A 19,645-nucleotide genomic window follows, 5' to 3' on the forward strand; every position below is an offset into this window, starting at 1 on the left:
CTGACTAGAATGGAAACATAGTTTACAAGACAGCCAATTTGCCACATATTCCTCAATAATATTTGACCCCGAAACTACATGAAGCAACAACAGTTACATTCCTCGTGAAGAATTTTGATTCTTTTGACATTCACAGGTACCTCCGACCCTCCATGCTGCAGCATCTACTTAGACGGCTGGTATTTGATGTGCCAATCCTCAATGAATATGCAAAGATGCCTCTCAAGGTTTGCCTGTGTATTTCATAATATTAAAAGTGCTTACTTGTGAGTACCATATATTTTAAAATGTCACCATTTATATTTCCCTCTGATTTAATTATTTCAGTTGCTGACTAATCACTATGAGCGTTGTTGGAAGTACTACTGCTTGCCTAATGGATGGGCTAATTTCGGGGTGACCTCAGAGGAGGAGCTGCATCTTTCTCGTAAACTCTTTTGGGGAATCTTTGAATCTTTGGCACACAAGGTGAGAGATGAATATCTTGGTGCCCACCAAAGGTGTTTAGACCACACAATTACTCAGGGTTAAAGCTCACGATTTCTCTGATGTCATCCGAACTCTAGAAATTTGATGCTGAGCTCTTCAAGATCGCCATGCCCTGCCTCTGTGCTATAGCAGGAGCTATCCCGCCTGACTATGTGGATGCCACCTTCTCCTCTCACACTGAGAAAAAGGCCTCTGTGGATGCTGAAGGCAACTTTGATCCCAAACCGGTCGAGACCACCAAGTGAGCAGGAAAATACAAGACAGTACAAAAATAGTTTACAGTGCCTTACAGGAAAAAACTAAAAAGTACATAATGATATAGTATGATGTAGTTTAAATACTTGTTTAATGTCCTTTAATGCACAATGATGCTGCAACATCACAGCAACAAAACATTAATACATGCATTTTATGTTTATACATTTAGTTTGAAACTCTTGAACTCAGATTTTGTTCTTATACCCTTGTTAATGCTTTTGGAAGATACTTGTTTGGGTTCTGTGTATAATGAGCAACTGATCAATTATGAAAATATGAAGTTCAATATTTGAACTTGGTTTTTAAAGATTCTGAGTGAATCATTTTAAGTCATTAAAGTCATTCTGCACTTTTTGTGTTGTCACAAATGTTAATCAGTATCTAATTTCAGTGAAAAAGTGTGTGGGTTGACACGTGACCGAAGGACTAACAGTGCTAACTATACTTAATTCACTGGTTAATACAAGCTAATAAAGGCACTGTAAAGTTAAGTATAGTTAACAACGAATAGTGTTTATAACCTGTGTTTTAAATGTGAGTTAATCTATTCACAGCACCATTATCCCAGAGAGGCTGGATGCCTTCATCAATAAGTATGCAGAGCACACTCATGACAAATGGGCCTTTGAAAAGGTCAGTTATGAAAAATGTAAATCACCAAATATAAATCAAGTTCCTATTTGTTATTTTAAAATAGTTGGAACTATGTAATGTTTATCTCAATGGTTAAATAAATTTTCAGATTCAGAACAACTGGACCTACGGAGAGGTGTTAGACGAGAATGCTAAGACTCACCCAATGCTCCGGCCATACAAAACGTTCTCTGAAAAGGTAATGTACCTTCTGTCTGGTCTGAATCCCAATAATCTGCACACAGGTACTAAACTGTAACTAAGCTAATTTATTAGCCAAAATATGTTTTCACAGTACCACCAGTATTTGAGAGCCTAATTCGATATGTTCACAGACAGACAGATTTTTAAATCATCTTCTCTCTGTTTCTCAGGACAAGGAGATTTATCGTTGGCCCATCAAAGAATCTGTCAAAGCCATGCTGGCCTGGGAGTGGACCTTGGAGAAAGCCCGGGACGGAGAGGTAGAAGTCGAGAAGAAGGCCGCCACACGCAAGATCTCTCAAACTGCTCAGGTACAACGTGTACAAAGAATGTTTGATGCTGTGTTGCCTTTTTGGAATCGATAGTTCTTATAAAAGGGCACGCCAACACAATAATGGATCTCCTACTGCTCTTGAGTGTCTCAGTATTTGCTTTTTTCAGTGTTCATCTATCTTGACCCCTATTATTAAACCTAAATTCTAATATTTAATATGGTAATAATGTGATAATGTGGAACTCAGTTGTCCCTCCAGGCCTAAAAAGAGGGTGAAAATAATGACACCTAGTGTTAACAGTAGCAGTAACATACTTATTGCCCCACTGATATCCCTAAACATTATGCACTTGGGTGTAATTAAATAATGCTCTTGTATAGTTTCTATTTTTTATTTTAATTTTATAAACTTCTAATTAGGTTTAGTTTTCTCGATTTATCTGTATTTATTTCTGTACTTGTGCTGCTGTAACACCTGCATTTCCCCTCTGCAGATCAATAAAGGCTTATTTTATCTTTTCTGTCTTCAGGCCACTTATGATCCCAGTCACGGCTACAACCCTCAGCCAATAGATATCACAGCGATGGCCCTGTCCAGAGAGCTGCAGGTATGTATCTTTGTGTCACCTCTGTCACGGCACTGATAGGTCTTATATTTGGTCAGACATTTGTCAGGAACTTGACAATTTCATTTTCTACCCCTCTCCATGCAGTCTATGGCTGAGCAGCTGGCTGAGAACTATCACAACACCTGGGGCAGGAAGAAGAAGATGGAGCTACAGGCCAAAGGTAAGAGCGGCTTTCCATACCACATCCTCAACTGAGAGTTTTGTTTCTAGTAGTGGCCAGTCCAAAAATGACTTGTTGCCTCTGTTAGGTGGTGGCACCCATCCTTTGCTTGTGCCTTATGACACCTTGACGGCTAAGGAGAAGGCCAGGGACAGGGAGAAGGCCCAGGACCTGCTCAAGTTCCTCCAGCTCAATGGATATGCTGTGACAAGGTAAGCAGGGTTGTTCTCACCATTTCACTTTAAGATGTTTCCTATGCTAGTGCTAGTCTGTGTTTCTCTCTCTCTGTCTTTAATTTTTATTCCGTCTTCCCTCCTTCTTCAGGGGCATGAAGGACATGGAGCAGGACATTTCCTCCATTGAGAAGCGTTTTGCCTATGGCTTCCTCCAGAAGCTTCTTAAATGGATGGACATCGCCCAGGAGTTCATTGCTCATCTTGGTACTGTGGTTTGAGAGACAAAGACATCATCATGGGCGTCGCACATTATTGTGTACTGTTTACTTCAAACATGCACCTTTTAATTGAAAGCTATCTTATTTTTAATTTCCACTTTTAACAGAGGCTGTTGTTAGCAGTGGTAGAGTGGAGAAGTCACCACATGAACAAGAGATCAAATTCTTTGCCAAGGTGAGCTGTTAGATGCTTTTATTGATTTATTTTTTTCCTTATCTGCCTCTACAGAGAACTCAGAGGTCATGAGTAGCAACAGAACCTCACCTTAGACTTTGCAGGGATTAAGAGTCTTGGTGAAATGCACTTCAGTAGATAAGATTCTTTTTCAAAATTACTAGTTTTAAGATCGATTCTCCTGTTTTCTCTGTATTCTCTCTACGCCACCCTGCAGCCCTTAAACACAGGAGAGATGGGAGCTGTTTGGTCGTGACAGTGTATATCATGTTATAGTTATTATTTTCTGTAATTCATATTTAATCTTGGGTTGTTTCTTTTTTGTAGATCCTTTTGCCACTTGTAAATCAATACTTCAAGAATCACTGCCTCTACTTCCTCTCCACTCCTGCTAAAGTCTTGGGCAGTGGAGGACATTCCTCCAATAAGGAGAAGGAGATGATTGCAAGGTATGTGCAGTAAGAAAAGATTATTCTAAAGACTGGTTTGTTCTCTGAATTATTTGACTTGAACTCTATACCATATTCCCTTCCTTTAGTACAGTACTTTCGTGTGATAGTGTCTGTCCACTCCCTCTTCCATGTCTATCCATCTCTTTCCTATTGTTCAAATGCTGTATTTCCTTGACCTCCCTTTTGCTTTCTGTGTCACTCCAAACATCTTTCCTGCCCTGTTTCCCCTTACCATCCTCCCTATCTTTCCTCTTTTCTCCTCCTACCTCAGTATCTTCTGTAAGTTGGCTGCTTTGGTGAGGCACAGAGTATCTCTTTTTGGTAAGGAATCTGCATGGTGGCATTATGCCCTGTCACCATCCCTGTTGCATTGTTTTCCTGTCTAATTTATTTTTATTTCTCCAGATCTTTTTTGCTTCCTCTTCCTTTCTACCTTCCTAATTATACTAACCTGCATTGTATCACATATTCACTTTTAGTCTTTCCTCTCATCCTCCCTCCTTACTGGATCTTCTTGTCTAATGCTTCTCTCTCTTTAGCTCACCTTCTGCTTGGCTTTGATGTTTTCTGCAAGCTAGGGCCAGATGCATAAAACTCTGTTTAGATTCACAACTAAAACTCTGTGTATGCACAAAGACAGAAATATGCATTATGCATTATGCATTATTTTTGTCAGATATATATAGCTGCATGTATGCCTGGTTCTGTTTTATTAATCTCAATCATTGTGGAACTGGGTACATGTGCAGGAGCCTCATTTCCACTCCCACAGTTATCCCTAAATGGATTTAGAAACGCCCTTAATGGTCCTTTTGACCTGTCAGGAGTCGAAAAAAGTGTTGACAAGGTTCACCTTGTTCACCAGAACAGCTGTCATTGCATGTAACCATTACAAACAGCTTTGGCTATTTATAGCACCTGTACCATTAGTTTATCAGATGTATCTGCAAACCAGCTGTAGCAGTAATATCTAAATCTTCATTAAATGTGAAAAAGATTATCAGTGATTTCCAGAGCTCATATTGCAACAGACTTTACAAAGTGCTTCAAAATTCAGGATAAAATGGAACGATCTTTAACAGGGAAGTCCCAGATGTAATTAAAAAGAATAAAATTCATCACTTGTAAATAAGTGATTCAGTTTATAAATGAGCCTTTTATTTGACATTTTACAGAACATTGTGTACACTGCAAAAATAAAAACACAATCAGTTAAATTGGCAAACCACCTAAACAAACAATGTTTTACTACAAGGTTAGCTTGTGTTTCATGTCCACCTTAACATACTGTATCACCCACAGCTATCTCTAAAAAATTGTGTCTACGCCTGGTATTAAGTATGCACAAGGTGGGCACATTATCACCGCACTTTCTTCTCCGATAAATACCAGTTTATGTGCGGTAAATGCCATATGCATGTTTTTTGTGTGGATGTATAATTTATACATCTGGCCCCAACGAAAAGATGTCTTTTTTGCTTTTAAGGCATAGACTCAAATTGTCACTGTTACTCATAACTGAGAGTGATTTGAGCATGAATGTCTGTAGTGGTGTCAGGTGGTATATGCGTTATTCTTATTTTCCTCCCCCATCACCACCATATGTTTTTAATAGTCGATCACTCTTATGTAACCAGTGGTCATTAGACACTTGCAAGCACTTCACACTTCATTGAGCCTATGCCCTTTAGCCTTTAGAAGAAGAAGCCCTTAAGAAATCAATTTTAGAATGTAGCACTATATGGTGCAACTGTTCCATAATTACCTGTATAAGTTGTCTCAGTTATGTAATATAAAGTATCTGTAATGAGTAAAAATGAATGTAAATTTGAGTTTGGTTGTTTTTTTGTAACACGCTGTATGGTAACTGTGTGCCCTGTTTTTTTTTTTTAATATAGTGATTTTAAGATCTATTTTGAATACATTTGTCCTTTTCAATAAATTAAAAGTAATAGAAAGTTAGTTTGTACAGTAGGACAGCTCTGACAAAACATCTTTGTTGTCCTGTTTTCAGGCACAGATGCAGGTGCAGTGGTAAACTGTCTGCACATCCTCTCACGATCACTGGATGCCAGGTAACTTACAATCCATTCATATCACATTCCCAGCACATCCCGGGACAGAAAGAAATTCGATTATATATATTTTTTTTATATATATCTTTTTTGACTATTCTTTTGTGTCCTTCTTTTCAAGGACTGTTATGAAATCAGGCCCTGAGATTGTTAAGGCTGGCCTGCGACAGTTCTTTGAGAGTGCTGCAGATGACATTGAGAAGATGGTTGAGAATCTGAAACTGGGTAAAGTTTCCAGTCGAAACCAGGTCAGAGACCACGCTGTACTGCGTTGTTTTTCCACTCTTGTTAAGTTTTCTTGTGAAACTGATATCTGTATTTGTGTATGTGTGTTTCCCTGTAGGTGAAGGGTGTGTCTCAGAACATCAACTACACCACCACTGCCCTGCTGCCAGTCCTCACTTCACTGTTTGACCACATCGCCCAGCACCAGTTTGGAGATGATGTCATGAGTGAGTAAAGTGTTTCTCTTTATTGAATATTGAACGTTCATCATTTGTTGACATATATATGGTTCTTTATTCAGTGACAGAAATGACTGACTCAAAGCTAATGCAATGCCTCTCTTCTCTACATCCTCAGTGGACGACTTGCAAATATCCTGCTATCGTCTTATGTGCAGCATCTACTCTTTGGGCACCGTGAAGACTCCACATGCAGAGAAGTGAGACTGCTGTAAATCTATGAGAGTCTACAAATAAGCAATTCTAAGTGTCCAGTTTGCAATATAGAGGATTTAATTGTCAAATCAAGTTAATTTAATTTATATACCCTAACAGTCAGAGGTTTATTTCCTCTACTCTGACTCTCTTGTTCATAGGGAAAACTGCATAAACAGGCTTTAACAGGGAAACATTTTAATGTCTTGCGTACAAAGATTGATTATGCATTGATACTTGATTTTATGAAGATATTTTGTGGTATTTTTCTCCCGTGCAGACAGCGGCCTGCTCTTGGCGAGTGTTTGGCCCACTTAGCGGCTGCTATGCCAGTGGCCTTCCTTGAGCCAACACTGAATGAGTTCAACACATTTTCTGTTTACACCACCAAGACTCCCAGAGAAAGAGCCAGTGGGTTTTTAGCATTTTGCTTTGTTTTCTGGCACAATATTACCTTTACATTTTGTCAATAGTTAATTGTTTTCTTACCTTTTATTTCATCCGTCTTCTCACTCCTTTCTCAGTTCTGGGTCTTCCCAACCAAGTGGAGGAGCTGTGCCCTGACATCCCAGAGCTGGAAGTCCTGATGAAGGAGATCCATGACCTGGCTGAGTCTGGGGCTCGCTACACAGAAATGCCCCATGTGATTGAGATCACCCTGCCCATGTTGTGTAATTACCTCCCACGCTGGTGGGAGAGGGGCATAGAGAATTTTCCAGAGCTGGAGGGTCAGATCTGCACCTCTGTCACCTCAGAGCAGCTTAACCATTTGCTGGGTAGCATCATGAAGATCGTGGTTAACAACCTGGGTATAGATGAGGCCTCCTGGATGAAGAGATTGGCAGGTCAGTGAGCTGAAGTTTCAAAATAGCCAGAAGGTTTTCAGGTGATGTGAGACATCTTCTGGCTACCATAATGGAGGGCGGTTCTCCAGTGGACCTCTATGATTGTGCCATATATGGTTGCTTGTGAGGCAACTTTAAAGTTCCAGTGGGAAGCAACTTTTTTCAAAATAAGAGTTCTAATAATGCTTTATTACATGGATTTGTGAATCACTATAGACAATTACTTTTCATATTTTGTTCATCACATATTTGGAGAAAACTGTGCTCACTTCTTCTTCCTGTGTCCAGTGTTCGCCCAGCCTATCGTAAGCAGGGCTAAACCAGAGATGCTGAAATCCCACTTCATCCCCACCATGGAAAAGCTGAAGAAGCGCTGTGGGAAGGTGGTGGCCGAGGAGGATCAGCTGCGCATGGAGGGGAAGACTGAGGTGGACAGTGAAAATGGGACCATACGAGATGAGTTTGCTGTGCTGTGTCGGGACTTGTATGCGCTCTACCCCTTGCTCATTCGCTACGTGGACAATAACAGGTAACTGAACTTATCTAAATATGTAGATCACATAATTGATGTTGCATTATTCCTGTACATTGTTAGTGTTACAGTTTACAATTTAGTTGACACTATTCTCCTGAGTTACAATCAGTGAGCAGGGTTCTTCTTTAAGAACACTTTGATCGACACATTATTGCTATATTTTATGGGGTGACTACACCAGAACACATTTTACTTTAAAAGATCTATCAGCGTCTACTCCTTAAACTGACATCAACAGCATGGAAACCAATTTTTCGTATATTCTCAGGTGGCAAAGCTTTAGACTTAGCATATAAAAGAGGGGCTAATAGGCAACATCAGCATTAGCATCTTAAACAGTAAAAGAAAAGAGGAACATACAGTATTTGTTTGTACTACACTTGGTGGTGCTTGTGGTCCCTTAAAGCAAGTTTAAAGATAAATCCACTCCTATTTGTCAAAAGGACATATATATTGCAGCTGATATATACTTGTAATGTAATCCATTGCTGCTATACCTCTCTTTGTCTGTAGGGCAAGGTGGTTGACCTGTCCAGACCCCGATGCAGAGGAACTTTTCAGGATGGTGGGAGAGGTCTTCATTTTCTGGTCCAAATCCCACGTGAGTCATGTGTTTTGCTTTTTTCTGTTTGTGATTTTTCTCTGTCCCTTTCGCATCTAACATAAAACACAACTTGTTTTATTCATCACAGAACTTTAAGAGGGAGGAGCAGAACTTTGTGGTGATGAATGAGATCAACAACATGTCCTTCCTGACTGCTGACAGCAAGAGCAAGATGAGCAAGGTGAGAGTGGACAAGCAGACAAATGGCAGAGTAAAAGATCGCCTGTTTCTCAGTTAGATGTTTTATTTGCTTACTCCATATCTTGAGCTCATTGAGAAACTAAACCCTAATAATTAATATTTCAACTAACACCACCCATTCCAAGCAGGGAAAGATTTAAAAGGAAACCCCTTTTGATCTATTCTCAGCTGTCCCTTTCTTTCCTTTAAGTTGTTATGGATAATAATTTCAGGTAAATAATTTTATTCTATATAAGAATTATTTTCTAGAGATGTTAAGAGTAATAAGCTATTACATAATCAATAACATCCTTTGCCAGGACAATGTAAGTGGCAGTATTTAGTGTTTAGGCAGTAGTAGGAGTGTCGCTAACTGTGTTTTCTCCTTATATCCTGTGTCGGGGTTGGACGCTGGGCCACTAGGCCGGAGATGCAGAGGTTAGACTGTGTTTGTGCACGAGAGCTGTGCTGATCGCATGGCACTCTGAGTTTGGGGAGGCATTTCATCAAGCTCTCCCATGGATTACCACACTTCTTGCACACAGACCCCAATATTCACACACATACATACACACAAACATGGTAATAAACACATAGTTACTGTCACAAGCTCACAAAGATAAGATGAGATGATCCTTTATTGATCCCAGATGGGTATTTTGGGTGTTATAGCAGCAGACAGAACATAAAGGAACAGAAATAAGTATAGATAAATATATATATATATATATATATATATATATATATAAAGCAAATAATTGCTGTGTATTATTATTATAAGTGTATAAAATAAAAATAAGTATAGAATAAAATAGAAACTATAGAAGAGCAACTAGACACATACAGTACCTAATAGACACTTTAGTAATAGAAATATTATAATAATCCATATCTAAGGGTGAAATTATACTGATTTTGTTGAAAGCATTTATAGTAAGAATGTTTTCTGTGACATATTTATGATTGTATTTGAGTAATATTTGAGTGTGAGTGTGCGTATATGTGCGTCTTTATGTGTGTGTTTGTATATGTGTGAGTAGGGGTCTGGAGCGGCTTGATGAAAGCTCTTTGCTGTAGATCGTAGTGGCCTGAGAGGTTTCATGGTGCTCGGCTGAGCAGTTGTGTATTTAATTTGGTGTGTGCACTCCTGCAGCCGAGCACCATCACCCTATTTTCTTTGATTAATAAACAGTTTGCCTTTAGATCGTCCCTGCTGGATACAGTTGTGGAGCCCAATGCTATTGTGCCATCTGTCATGTTGAAATTTTATTACTGATGCTTGGATTTCTTTCAGCTTTTGTGGTAAAGATTGCTGCGCTGGGGGGACTCTTCTCTTTTTTCCATATTTTTACTGGCTTTGTGTTCACTACCTGTTTACACAAAAAAAGCCATACCATCTTTTGCTGTCACCATTTGATCCACTTGCTTCATCAGCAGCGTATGTAGCCAGCTGGATCTGTCGGGGAAACTGAAGCTAGCTCGACATCACCAGATAGCTGTCACCATATTTACTAACTGGACTCGTCCCTCCATGTCTAATTCATTGACACCATTAAAGTCATTGAATACCTAATCACTGTTTGATGTTGTTTTCGTGGTTGGAGTAAGATAAATAAGAAAACCTCCTCTCCTTGGCTACCAGATGGGCATTACTGTAGTAACTTCTGTTACCTGACCATAACAACGCCTCTCTCTGCCCAAAGAGCAGGTTTACTCACATACACACACCATGCACACTGACGGCAGAGAGGGTGCTGTGAGGCCAGACAACAGTCAGTAATGAGCATTGGCAGCCTCAGGACAGGAGTGTGTGAGAAGAGCTCCAGGGCGATGGAGCTGACCCCATAGACTTGTGCTGTTCTGTGTGCTATCCAATGGACAGGATGTGCCCTTGTCAGGCCACTGCACTACTAACAGTGGGGCTGCATTGTGTGTAACAACGGTAGCTGATGCAGCGATGAAGTACCTGAGACTCCACCAGAAGCTGATGTTCACAAGAAAATGTTGCTGGTCTGTCGGATTTTAGCTGATAAAAAAAATAAACTTTCACTTAGTTACTTAGTCACTTTACGAGCATGTTGTGATACTGCGTAACATGTAACTGGGCAGTTGGTTCCTGCAATCTCATTGTATCAATATCCTGTTATGTTTTATGTTATTTTACTTTTTCTTAAATATGCTCAAGCCTCTGATGTCACAAAATTCTTTCCTGAAAAGGAGATTTTTGTATTGTGAGGACGTATGAGGCTGCTAAATGGAACAGTGGTGAATGGGTCTAAACTTTTATTTCTCTCTTTAGTCTGGAGGCTCAGAGCAGGAGCGTACCAAGAAGAAGCGGCGGGGGGATCGCTACTCTGTGCAGACCTCCCTTATCGTGGCAGCGTTAAAGAAGCTGCTTCCCATCGGCCTCAATATGTGCTCTCCTGCAGACCAGGAGCTCATCAATCTGGCCAAGATCAGATACTCACTGGTATTTTGATGTGTTTGAAGCCAACTCGCTGACTGTATTTCGTCCCAACATGGGAAAACTGGAACATCTTTCTATAAAGTTACATTCGTCCAGATTAATGGAGTTCACCTTTTCCATTAGGAATTAGAACTGAGACATGTCAGTATACTGTTCTTTTTGTGTAGTAAAGAAATACATTATCAAGATCCCCTGAATATTGGTGTCTTCCCTTGTAGAAAGACACAGATGAAGAGGTGAGAGAGTTCTTGACCAACAATCTGCATCTGCAAGGGAAGGTGAGTAGACTTTTTTTTTTGTTGTTTTACATATTAAAGAAGAAATTCCATTGTAAATATCATTATACATATTTGACGGATTTATTGGTTGTAGGTGGAGGACCCAGCTATGCGCTGGCAAATGTCTCTTTATAAGGAGATGGCTGGAAAGGCTGAAGATGCCGAGGACCCTGAGAAGGTGGTGAAAAGGGTACAAGAGGTGTCTGCTGTCCTTTACCACATTGAAGTGGTGAGTATGGACACAAGCAAATGCACATGACTGTCTACAAGGTGGAGCATTATTTGGTTAGAAAAGAAAAGATTTATTCAGTAAACATGTTTCTTGCTTTAGACTGAGCATCCCTTCAAGTCAAAGAAAATGGTGTGGCACAAGCTGCTGTCCAAACAGCGCCGCAGGGCTGTGGTGGCCTGTTTCAGGATGACACCCCTGTACAACATCCCCACGTAATGATTCCCTTCATTCTCAATGACTAAACAATCTGAAGGCTTTACATGATCCATTTCAACCCTCCTGAATCTGGTCTTCATAACCTCTCCTCTCACAGGCACAGAGCAACCAACATGTTCTTGGATGCCTACAAGCGCAACTGGTTAGAGACCGAGGGTTACTCATTTGAGGACAAGATGATTGACGACCTATCAGTAAGTCATCCTCCACTTAATCTTGCGCCGTACAATTGACATTAGTGGCATGTTGTCCACAGTCTATACTAAGGTTTTGTCATGATTCATGTTAACACCAATAATTAAATTAGAAAGCCATGGAGGAAGAGGAGGAAGAGGAAGAGGAGACTGAGACGAAGCCTGACCCCCTTCATCAGCTGATTCTTCATTTCAGCCGCACAGCTCTCACAGAAAAGACGTGAGCCTGTTGCTTCTTCTGCAGCTTCTTTGTTACCTGTTCCTCAGTGAAACTCATTTATGGTTGTAATGTGCTCTTTTATTGCAGTAAACTTGACGTTGACCATCTCTATATGTCTTATGCTGATATTATGGCAAAGGTAAGACACTCAGTGAGCAGCATTCTGGGTTCATGAGCATAATGTCTTGAGATGTAAAGTGTGTGATTAAGTATTAGTAGTTGCTATATAATAATAGTAGTATTACTATTATGTACTCTAATCCTTCTCATTTAACCAAAACCTTGCCAAAAATTGCTTTAATTACCTTTATTTTTAAATCTAAACGTAATTAATCCACATTTTTCATCCACCGTTTGGGAGCCAAAACAGCTACAGCATATGAATTAGTTTTTTAAGGTTTTCTACCTGTTTTAAAAAACTTTGAGAGACTATGTTGCAATCTGGAGTAAGGTTGCTAAATGTTACGAGATGTCGTACTCTGTCCTTGACTTGCTCTCATCTCCCTCCAGAGCTGCCACATTGGTGAGGAGGACGAAGGGGGAGAACAGGAGGGGGATGAGCCATCCTTTGAGGTGCGACAGACAGAGATGGTATGGGGGGACCAGGGGAGGGGACACAGGGGAGTCAGCGGAGAAGCAACTCCCCACGCACTGAGTGACTACACCAGGACATCACACTCGGCACACCCCCCCAATCCGACCATTTCTACTTTTTTCTCTTCCTGTCTTTTCTCTCGTCCACTCACACCACTTGTCTATTTCCTGCTATGGTGGACTGACCTGTGCATGCCTTTGCTGGCCCACCAGTCGGATCAATGTTGCAGACTCAATTTGTTTTATTTCCTAAATTGCATGACCCGAGTGCAGAGAGATGGTGCAGCTAAAGACAACAAAATGAAACCCAGGTCAAAACAAACCACTGAGTCTTTGCTAGCTGGATAATTTCAGAATCACGATTTCCAAGTCTTCTGTGCTTCTGAATTATTACGGGTTGATTGACTAAGTTTACCCTAAATTACAGGTAATTGCTAAATACTTAAATAGGTACAGCAGCAGTTAAAGACAATGAAGTGCAAAATAAAGAGCCATTTAGTACTACTAAGCATATAAGTAATAAAAAAATATATAAAATGCAAGTGAATTGAATTTAAAGGGAAATATGTTGTTGGGTTTTAAAAGATTTTAGTTTATATAACTTCTTCTGCCAGAATGCTATTTTAAACAGAACCAGTAAGATCAAACAGCCCATATTAGCAGTGTCATTAAACTTAGCCAGCAAAAAACCTTGATGCAACTGCATAGTTAGTATGGACAAACATGCTCAAGAGTACCCAGAAAAACAAATCCTTAGTAATTCAACCCCTTCGTATGACTTGTAATTTGAATGAATATCTCAATGATTTGTTTTGCCTCAAAAGCCAGGTGTAGACACTGTGATGTTGTAGCCACAGAGATCCAAGGCTTTTCCTGGACGGTGACATTACAACCATTTGCATTGCAAATTCCTTAATGCAGAAGAATCCCTTCAGTGTTGATTCCTAGGTTTATTTTCATCATCTAAACATCATTACTCTTCCTTTTTGGTGTCTGATATGTGCTCAGAAATGTGAGGTTGCCATCCAGGACTTAATTGAGCAGCTACTTTTGGAAACTGATAACAGATATCAAGCCAAGCCATGCAGCAGGTTTCTTAACCGTAGAACCAGCTCTCTTGTGCTGATCTTGTGCATCTGTAGTGAGTCTCTTCCAGACTTGCACCACCCTTTCCTGACTCACATCCTCCTGTACTCACCTGCTAATTTGGCTGTGTTCACTCTTATGGACTCACCTGATAACTCTAGTTTGAAATCTAACAACTGACAAGTAACTGATTTTGTTTGTCTTTACTTTGAATTGGACAACTTTTAACAAGTCTCCCTCTCTGTGCTCACCAAGGAATACAGTAAAAGCCTGCACAGTCAGCCGTACATGCATTGTCCCAAATCCAAACACACACTCACGCAAGCACACACCACAACACTCACAGACACACACAAACACACACACTCACACACACTCACACCTATAATCACATACAATCTTTTTTCACTCACCACAAAGACACACCATTTGCTCGAAAGATGAGCATAAATCTCTCTAACCAGAGAAAATTTGCTCCGTAATCTTTTTAAACACAATCAGGCTTACGAGGGAGGGGGGCGGAGGGAGGGGTAGAATCAGTTCTGGGTGCTTCGGGTGGGGCTTTATGCATGGTATGCAGTGGGTGGGTCAAATCTAACCTCTTTTGTCAACAGGATGGTTGTTCATAGCAGCTGTACTGTGTCATTTGCGACAAAGGGAGTAATGTACAGTGTTGTAGTATAATATAGGGCAGTGAAGTACAGTACAGGGGGCACAGCAGTGAAGAGCAGCATTAAAGACGTATAATATATAATTACACCGTACAGTGTAATAGTATAATAGTACTGTATAATTGTTTTAATTTAATAAAAACTTTACTCAGAAGATCTCACAGCAGATATTAAGTATGTTATATTAACAAACAGTAAACAATATCTGCCCAATAAATGTAATTAATACAATACAAACACCTTTTTATTTGGTTTAGAGTGAACATTTTGCAATTAGATATTAAATCAAATTCTCTAATTGATTTAACTGAAAGGTAATGGATTATCTGGAACATTAATTATGAATATCTAAGACTGGTTTTGTTGCTGAAAGTAAATACAAAGTACAATACTTACAGGAGGCACTTGTTATGACTTCACAAGAGTCCAGGTCTAATTACCTAACTAATACTCAAAGTCAATTCAAGTAAATGCCTTCTTATGTTCACCTCTAGTTCACAGACTTACACGTAGTGGTTAAACTTAAAAACAGACAGGAGCCATGTGATCCTGCTGCACGTAGCATAACTGTAGGGAAATATAGTTGACACTGAGTTGTACTGTTGGAAGTAGGATATGCATGCTGTCTTACTCAGACAACTACTGTTGCTTCCTCGTAAGAATGTGTGAAATGTGTGTTTACGCTCTGGGAAGAAATGTTTTGCTGCCATCGAATGTTTGCTGCCTCTGGAAGATGTCAAGAGCTGGAATAACTGAATTCATCACTAATACACATTGTGTTCCAAAGGAAGAGAATGTGTGTGTGTGTGTGTGTGTTCCTGTATTGTATCTATATTTGTTTTAGTCTTTTAGATTTGACTTTTCCATGAATAAAGGGCCAGTGCTGCAGCCAGCTCATGAGCCAAAATCTTCAATGAGTCTAAGTATTTCCATCACGAGGATAATGTTTGTTTGTTTTTTTTTAAATTTGGTTAATTTGGAACCATAAAAGGTATAATTCAATATTTGTGGAAAATACTATTAAATAACGTCTTGGTGAAAGGATTGAGAATTAGAAACACTTACAACTAGCTTGTTAGAAAGACAAGATGCAGCAAGCCTAGCTCTGTCTTAAGTAATAAAGAAATACATGTTGTAAACACACATCAATGCCCAACATCAGCACCCACGGCACATTTTGCTAGGAGATACCATAGTGACAAATCTGGCAACGCCATTATGAGGACATACCTGATAAGATACAGTGGTTATTTGTCAAAAATAACTTCATACATACAAACTGGAATGTCGTGTATGTTGCCATCAGCTTTGTGCAGTCAGTGGATGTTCACATTTAGGATAGAGAATGAGGATGTGTGTGTTTGTTTGTGTGTGAGTGAATGCGGGGGGAAGTGCAGTCCCTGTTGGCAGGGTTACAGCTGTGTCCCTCCTGTTCTGCTCAACAGGAAAAGGAGATGGAGAAACAGAGACTTCTGTACCAGCAGTCCCGTCTACACAACCGTGGGGCTGCAGAGATGGTGCTACAGATGATCAGCGCCTGCAAAGGTAGCTGCTATACCTTAAGGGCCACCCACTCACGCATATGCACACAGACATTTTTGTCACTTTGCACATTATGTTAATGTCACTTATTTCACTACAGGCTATACCCAAATTTTAACCGTAACTATTATATGCCCAATTTCCCATGAGTGATGAATCCATTTGGGCTAATCTGAAAGCAATAACACTAATTATCTCATTATCATTGCACCTGTCAGTAGGTGAAATATATTACGCAGCAAGTGAACATTTTGTCCTCTAAGTTGATGTGCTAGAAGTAGGAAAAATGGGAAGCATGAGGATCTGAGCAATTTTGACAAGGGCAAAATTGTGATGGCTAGACGACTGGATCATAGTATCTCGAAGCCTGTAGCTCTTGTGGGGTGTTCCTGGTCTGCAGTGGTCAGTACCGATCAAAAGTGGTCCACTGTAGCTCAAACTGAAACAGTTAATTCTGGTTCTGATAGAAAGATGCCAGAACACACAGTTCATTGTAGTTTGCTGCATATTGAGGCTTCAGAACATTATGTTCACCAGGGTGCCCAGGTGGTCATAATGTTATGGCTGATCGGTGTATGTCATTGCTCTTCCCCAGGTTTAGTCCAAATCAGATCAAAATGCTAAAAAGCAGTGAATAGTATAATAAATTACAATACTCAGATAATAATATGAAATATTTCTTCTGATGGCAGAGATGATCTCTCCCTAAAACCATTGTTGCACACTGACATCTATGCTTATTTCAGGCGAACCTGGAGTCATGGTTTCTTCCACACTCAAACTAGGAATCTCCATCCTCAACGGAGGCAACAGTGATGTACAGCAGGTAAACACACCTTATCACAGCTTCACATACATATTAGACGATTACACCATCTTAATCTCTGCAGTAGATTTCCGTTGACAAGAAAATGTTTTGTGTCCTGTCCTCCTGTCTGTGTGCAGAGAATGCTGGACTACCTGAAGGATAAAAAGGATGTGGGATTCTTCCTTAGCGTTCAGGCTCTGATGCAGACCTGCAGGTTTGTAACGGATTCTCAAGTGACATTTTTGTTGTTAACCTCTCTTGTTTTTTATGGTTGAGGTTTGTAAGACTGTTCTCTTTCAAACATTGTTTTGAGAAGGGCTAATTTGGAAGGAAAGATACTGTATATTGTTAAACTGACTATCTGATGTCGACAGCGTTTTGGACCTGAATGCATTTGAGAGACAGAACAAGGCAGAGGGACTTGGGATGGTTTCAGAGGAGGGCACTAGTGAGTATGGCCTACAGCTTCTTACTGTCACACACTATCTAAACACACTGTTACATTTACACACACACACACAAACGCACAATGCCACATCTTTGTTCACCTACTTCACCATGCCTTGGTTTGTTAAATATAGCCTTAAATTATTTCTCTAGTTCCAGTATGTGATCTATTCCTGTTTGCATTTGTGTGTGTCTGAGTGTGCCTGTTTGTGGATGCCGGGTTGCAGGTATGTTTTCATGTAAGTGTGTTTAGAGTGTTATGACACATTTTGACTGTTGATGTATGGTGATGATCTGTTTATCATCCGCTGACAGCCATGAGATTCCTGAACTCACTGCGTCCCTCTTTGTCTTTCTCTCTCTCCTACATCTCGTTCATTTTGCCCGTTTCAACCCTTTACCCTCTCATACCCATCTCCTTTCCATTCGTCAATTTGCTGCCTTCACGGTTCTCAGATAAGAAGCTAGAACGTGGTAAATGAAACTTTGCTCTCAAATATTTTATTTTTCTCTTTCCCTTCTTTCTGTCCTCTCTGTCTCTTTTAGCTCTTAATCACCTGACTAGTCTTTCCCTTGCTGTGAACTTAATATGCATTTCATTTCACGCTCAAGGACCCAGTAAAATCAAACTTTACATTCACTGTCACATTATAATGGAAACCTTGCAGTGATACACATGTTGCTGTAGCTGTAATTGTACAGTACCAGTAATTGTATCTCTGCCTTTTTCCTCTTGAAGTGAATGTAAAGTTTCATTCTCATCCTTGAGTGTTTTATCACAGATCTACTGTAACTCTGACACTCTCAGTCTGGTGACTGATCAGCGAGAAGGAAAGGCAGTAATTTAATTCTTCCTTCTCTCAAGTAGATCATAGAGAACGACACTGACCCTGTGTCCTAAAAACTCTGAAATGAATTGCAGCAGGCAGCAGTAGGGACTGTCTGTAGGCTCTGTATATCTCGTATTCGCGGGAATCAAATGTAGTTTTTTCTCCCCATAAATTGTAATAAGTCCAGGTTTGGTCAACAGAGCGAGACCCGTGTGAAAACCACAGCATATAAATCCTTGCATTCCCTAAAATGTCCCCAAACTTCGGATCGTTTTAAGGTAATCTTCCAAGTACAACAGGGTACAATAAAGTAAAAAGTGCCACACCTAAAGGCTTGTTGCTGATCCTGCATAGCATTTGATCAAACAGAAGATAGCAAGGGCTTTCTCCCCGTCTCAGCAGGACTGTTAAACTCAGGTCTGCTGAGTTGCATGTGTGACAAAGTGTGTATCATGAAGGAAAAGAAATAACAGGGGTTTATAGATAAATAAATATTAACATAAAAAAGTCAAGATCAGAAAGAAAACACTGAAATGCTACACATAACACAGCTTTCTAGCTGATTCCACGTATGCTCTTACTGCCTAATGTTGAATGTACATAAGACATGATGGCGCAAATTGTTGCTGCATCATGTACCCTGTAATTATGTATTTTGTACTCCTAACTTGTCGACTGTTGTATGTGATACCGCACGTTTGTTTCCTATAGATACTGAATTAATTTACAGTAGTCACTATGATTACACATTTCAACTCCCCCGGCACTGTGTCCATGTTGGTTTTTTTAAAGGAAAATATGAAACCCAGCATCACCGCCGCAGTTGTGTTTTATTTATGTACCATCACGGTTAAATCTGAGCATGCTCGTGCATTTTTGACAAAGACGGTTTTTAAAGTAGCCAGTTTCTGATGGCATGCTAATACAACACTACAAAATGTGTATTTTGCAATTATGAAGTTTAAAATGTAAAAATACAATATTTAAATCCAAACATACTTATACTAAGTGAACATAAAAAGCTACTCACTTGATGTTTCTTCCACCCTAACAACAACAGGGATTAATTTACAGATTCTGCATTTTCCTGCATTAGATACACATTAGTTTATATTTCATACATACTCATAGCTTATTGGAGTTTGCAGAGTTCAGTAGATCTGTCCTGCATGACGGTGTGCCTTGAAGTTATCTCTGTATTTTTGTGTTCACTGTCAACATTTGTGTCACAAGTGTTTCCTTAGTTGTATTTATATACGTATATATATATATCTGATATTCCCTGGTTATGTCATGTCTTCATTTATCTGTGTATTCCATGTCCATTTCAATGTGATGTGACAAGTGTTTGATCTGTTGTCTGTTTGAGTTTTGTTGAATAGATGTTTTCTGTAAAAAAAAAAAAAAAAAGAAAGTATCTGGAGAGCTAGAAAG

The 19,645-nt window shown here is 39.8% G+C and overlaps 1 protein-coding gene across 4 annotated transcripts in view; it reads left to right on the forward strand.

Annotated features, from left to right (window-relative positions):
• ryr1b (ryanodine receptor 1b (skeletal)) overlaps positions 1–19,645 on the forward strand; it is a 74,137-nt gene that overhangs the window by 40,434 nt on the left and 14,058 nt on the right. The window contains exons 50-85 of one of the 4 annotated variants that reach the window (XM_035680562.1): positions 137–227; positions 328–468; positions 567–730; positions 1,302–1,380; positions 1,490–1,579; positions 1,755–1,895; positions 2,389–2,466; positions 2,572–2,647; positions 2,736–2,859; positions 2,972–3,087; positions 3,209–3,276; positions 3,604–3,725; positions 4,000–4,049; positions 5,743–5,803; positions 5,925–6,051; positions 6,147–6,255; positions 6,386–6,467; positions 6,743–6,873; positions 6,987–7,307; positions 7,596–7,836; positions 8,356–8,443; positions 8,535–8,627; positions 9,050–9,064; positions 10,926–11,096; positions 11,312–11,371; positions 11,466–11,600; positions 11,703–11,815; positions 11,917–12,013; positions 12,127–12,233; positions 12,321–12,372; positions 12,744–12,824; positions 16,030–16,129; positions 16,873–16,952; positions 17,072–17,148; positions 17,309–17,382; positions 17,838–17,855. In XM_035680562.1, the coding sequence (XP_035536455.1) occupies positions 137–227; positions 328–468; positions 567–730; positions 1,302–1,380; positions 1,490–1,579; positions 1,755–1,895; positions 2,389–2,466; positions 2,572–2,647; positions 2,736–2,859; positions 2,972–3,087; positions 3,209–3,276; positions 3,604–3,725; positions 4,000–4,049; positions 5,743–5,803; positions 5,925–6,051; positions 6,147–6,255; positions 6,386–6,467; positions 6,743–6,873; positions 6,987–7,307; positions 7,596–7,836; positions 8,356–8,443; positions 8,535–8,627; positions 9,050–9,064; positions 10,926–11,096; positions 11,312–11,371; positions 11,466–11,600; positions 11,703–11,815; positions 11,917–12,013; positions 12,127–12,233; positions 12,321–12,372; positions 12,744–12,824; positions 16,030–16,129; positions 16,873–16,952; positions 17,072–17,148; positions 17,309–17,382; positions 17,838–17,855 (3,773 nt within the window). The remainder of the gene's footprint in view (positions 1–136; positions 228–327; positions 469–566; positions 731–1,301; positions 1,381–1,489; positions 1,580–1,754; positions 1,896–2,388; positions 2,467–2,571; positions 2,648–2,735; positions 2,860–2,971; positions 3,088–3,208; positions 3,277–3,603; positions 3,726–3,999; positions 4,050–5,742; positions 5,804–5,924; positions 6,052–6,146; positions 6,256–6,385; positions 6,468–6,742; positions 6,874–6,986; positions 7,308–7,595; positions 7,837–8,355; positions 8,444–8,534; positions 8,628–9,049; positions 9,065–10,925; positions 11,097–11,311; positions 11,372–11,465; positions 11,601–11,702; positions 11,816–11,916; positions 12,014–12,126; positions 12,234–12,320; positions 12,373–12,743; positions 12,825–16,029; positions 16,130–16,872; positions 16,953–17,071; positions 17,149–17,308; positions 17,383–17,837; positions 17,856–19,645) is intronic. The other 3 variants (XM_035680564.1, XM_035680563.1, XM_035680565.1) reach the window with 3 other exon arrangements.

Source organism: Morone saxatilis, unplaced genomic scaffold (assembly GCF_004916995.1).
Source record: "Morone saxatilis isolate NCDOM2014 unplaced genomic scaffold, NCSU_SB_2.0 Contig8, whole genome shotgun sequence".
In the NCBI taxonomy this organism is placed as follows: Eukaryota; Metazoa; Chordata; class Actinopteri; family Moronidae; genus Morone; species Morone saxatilis.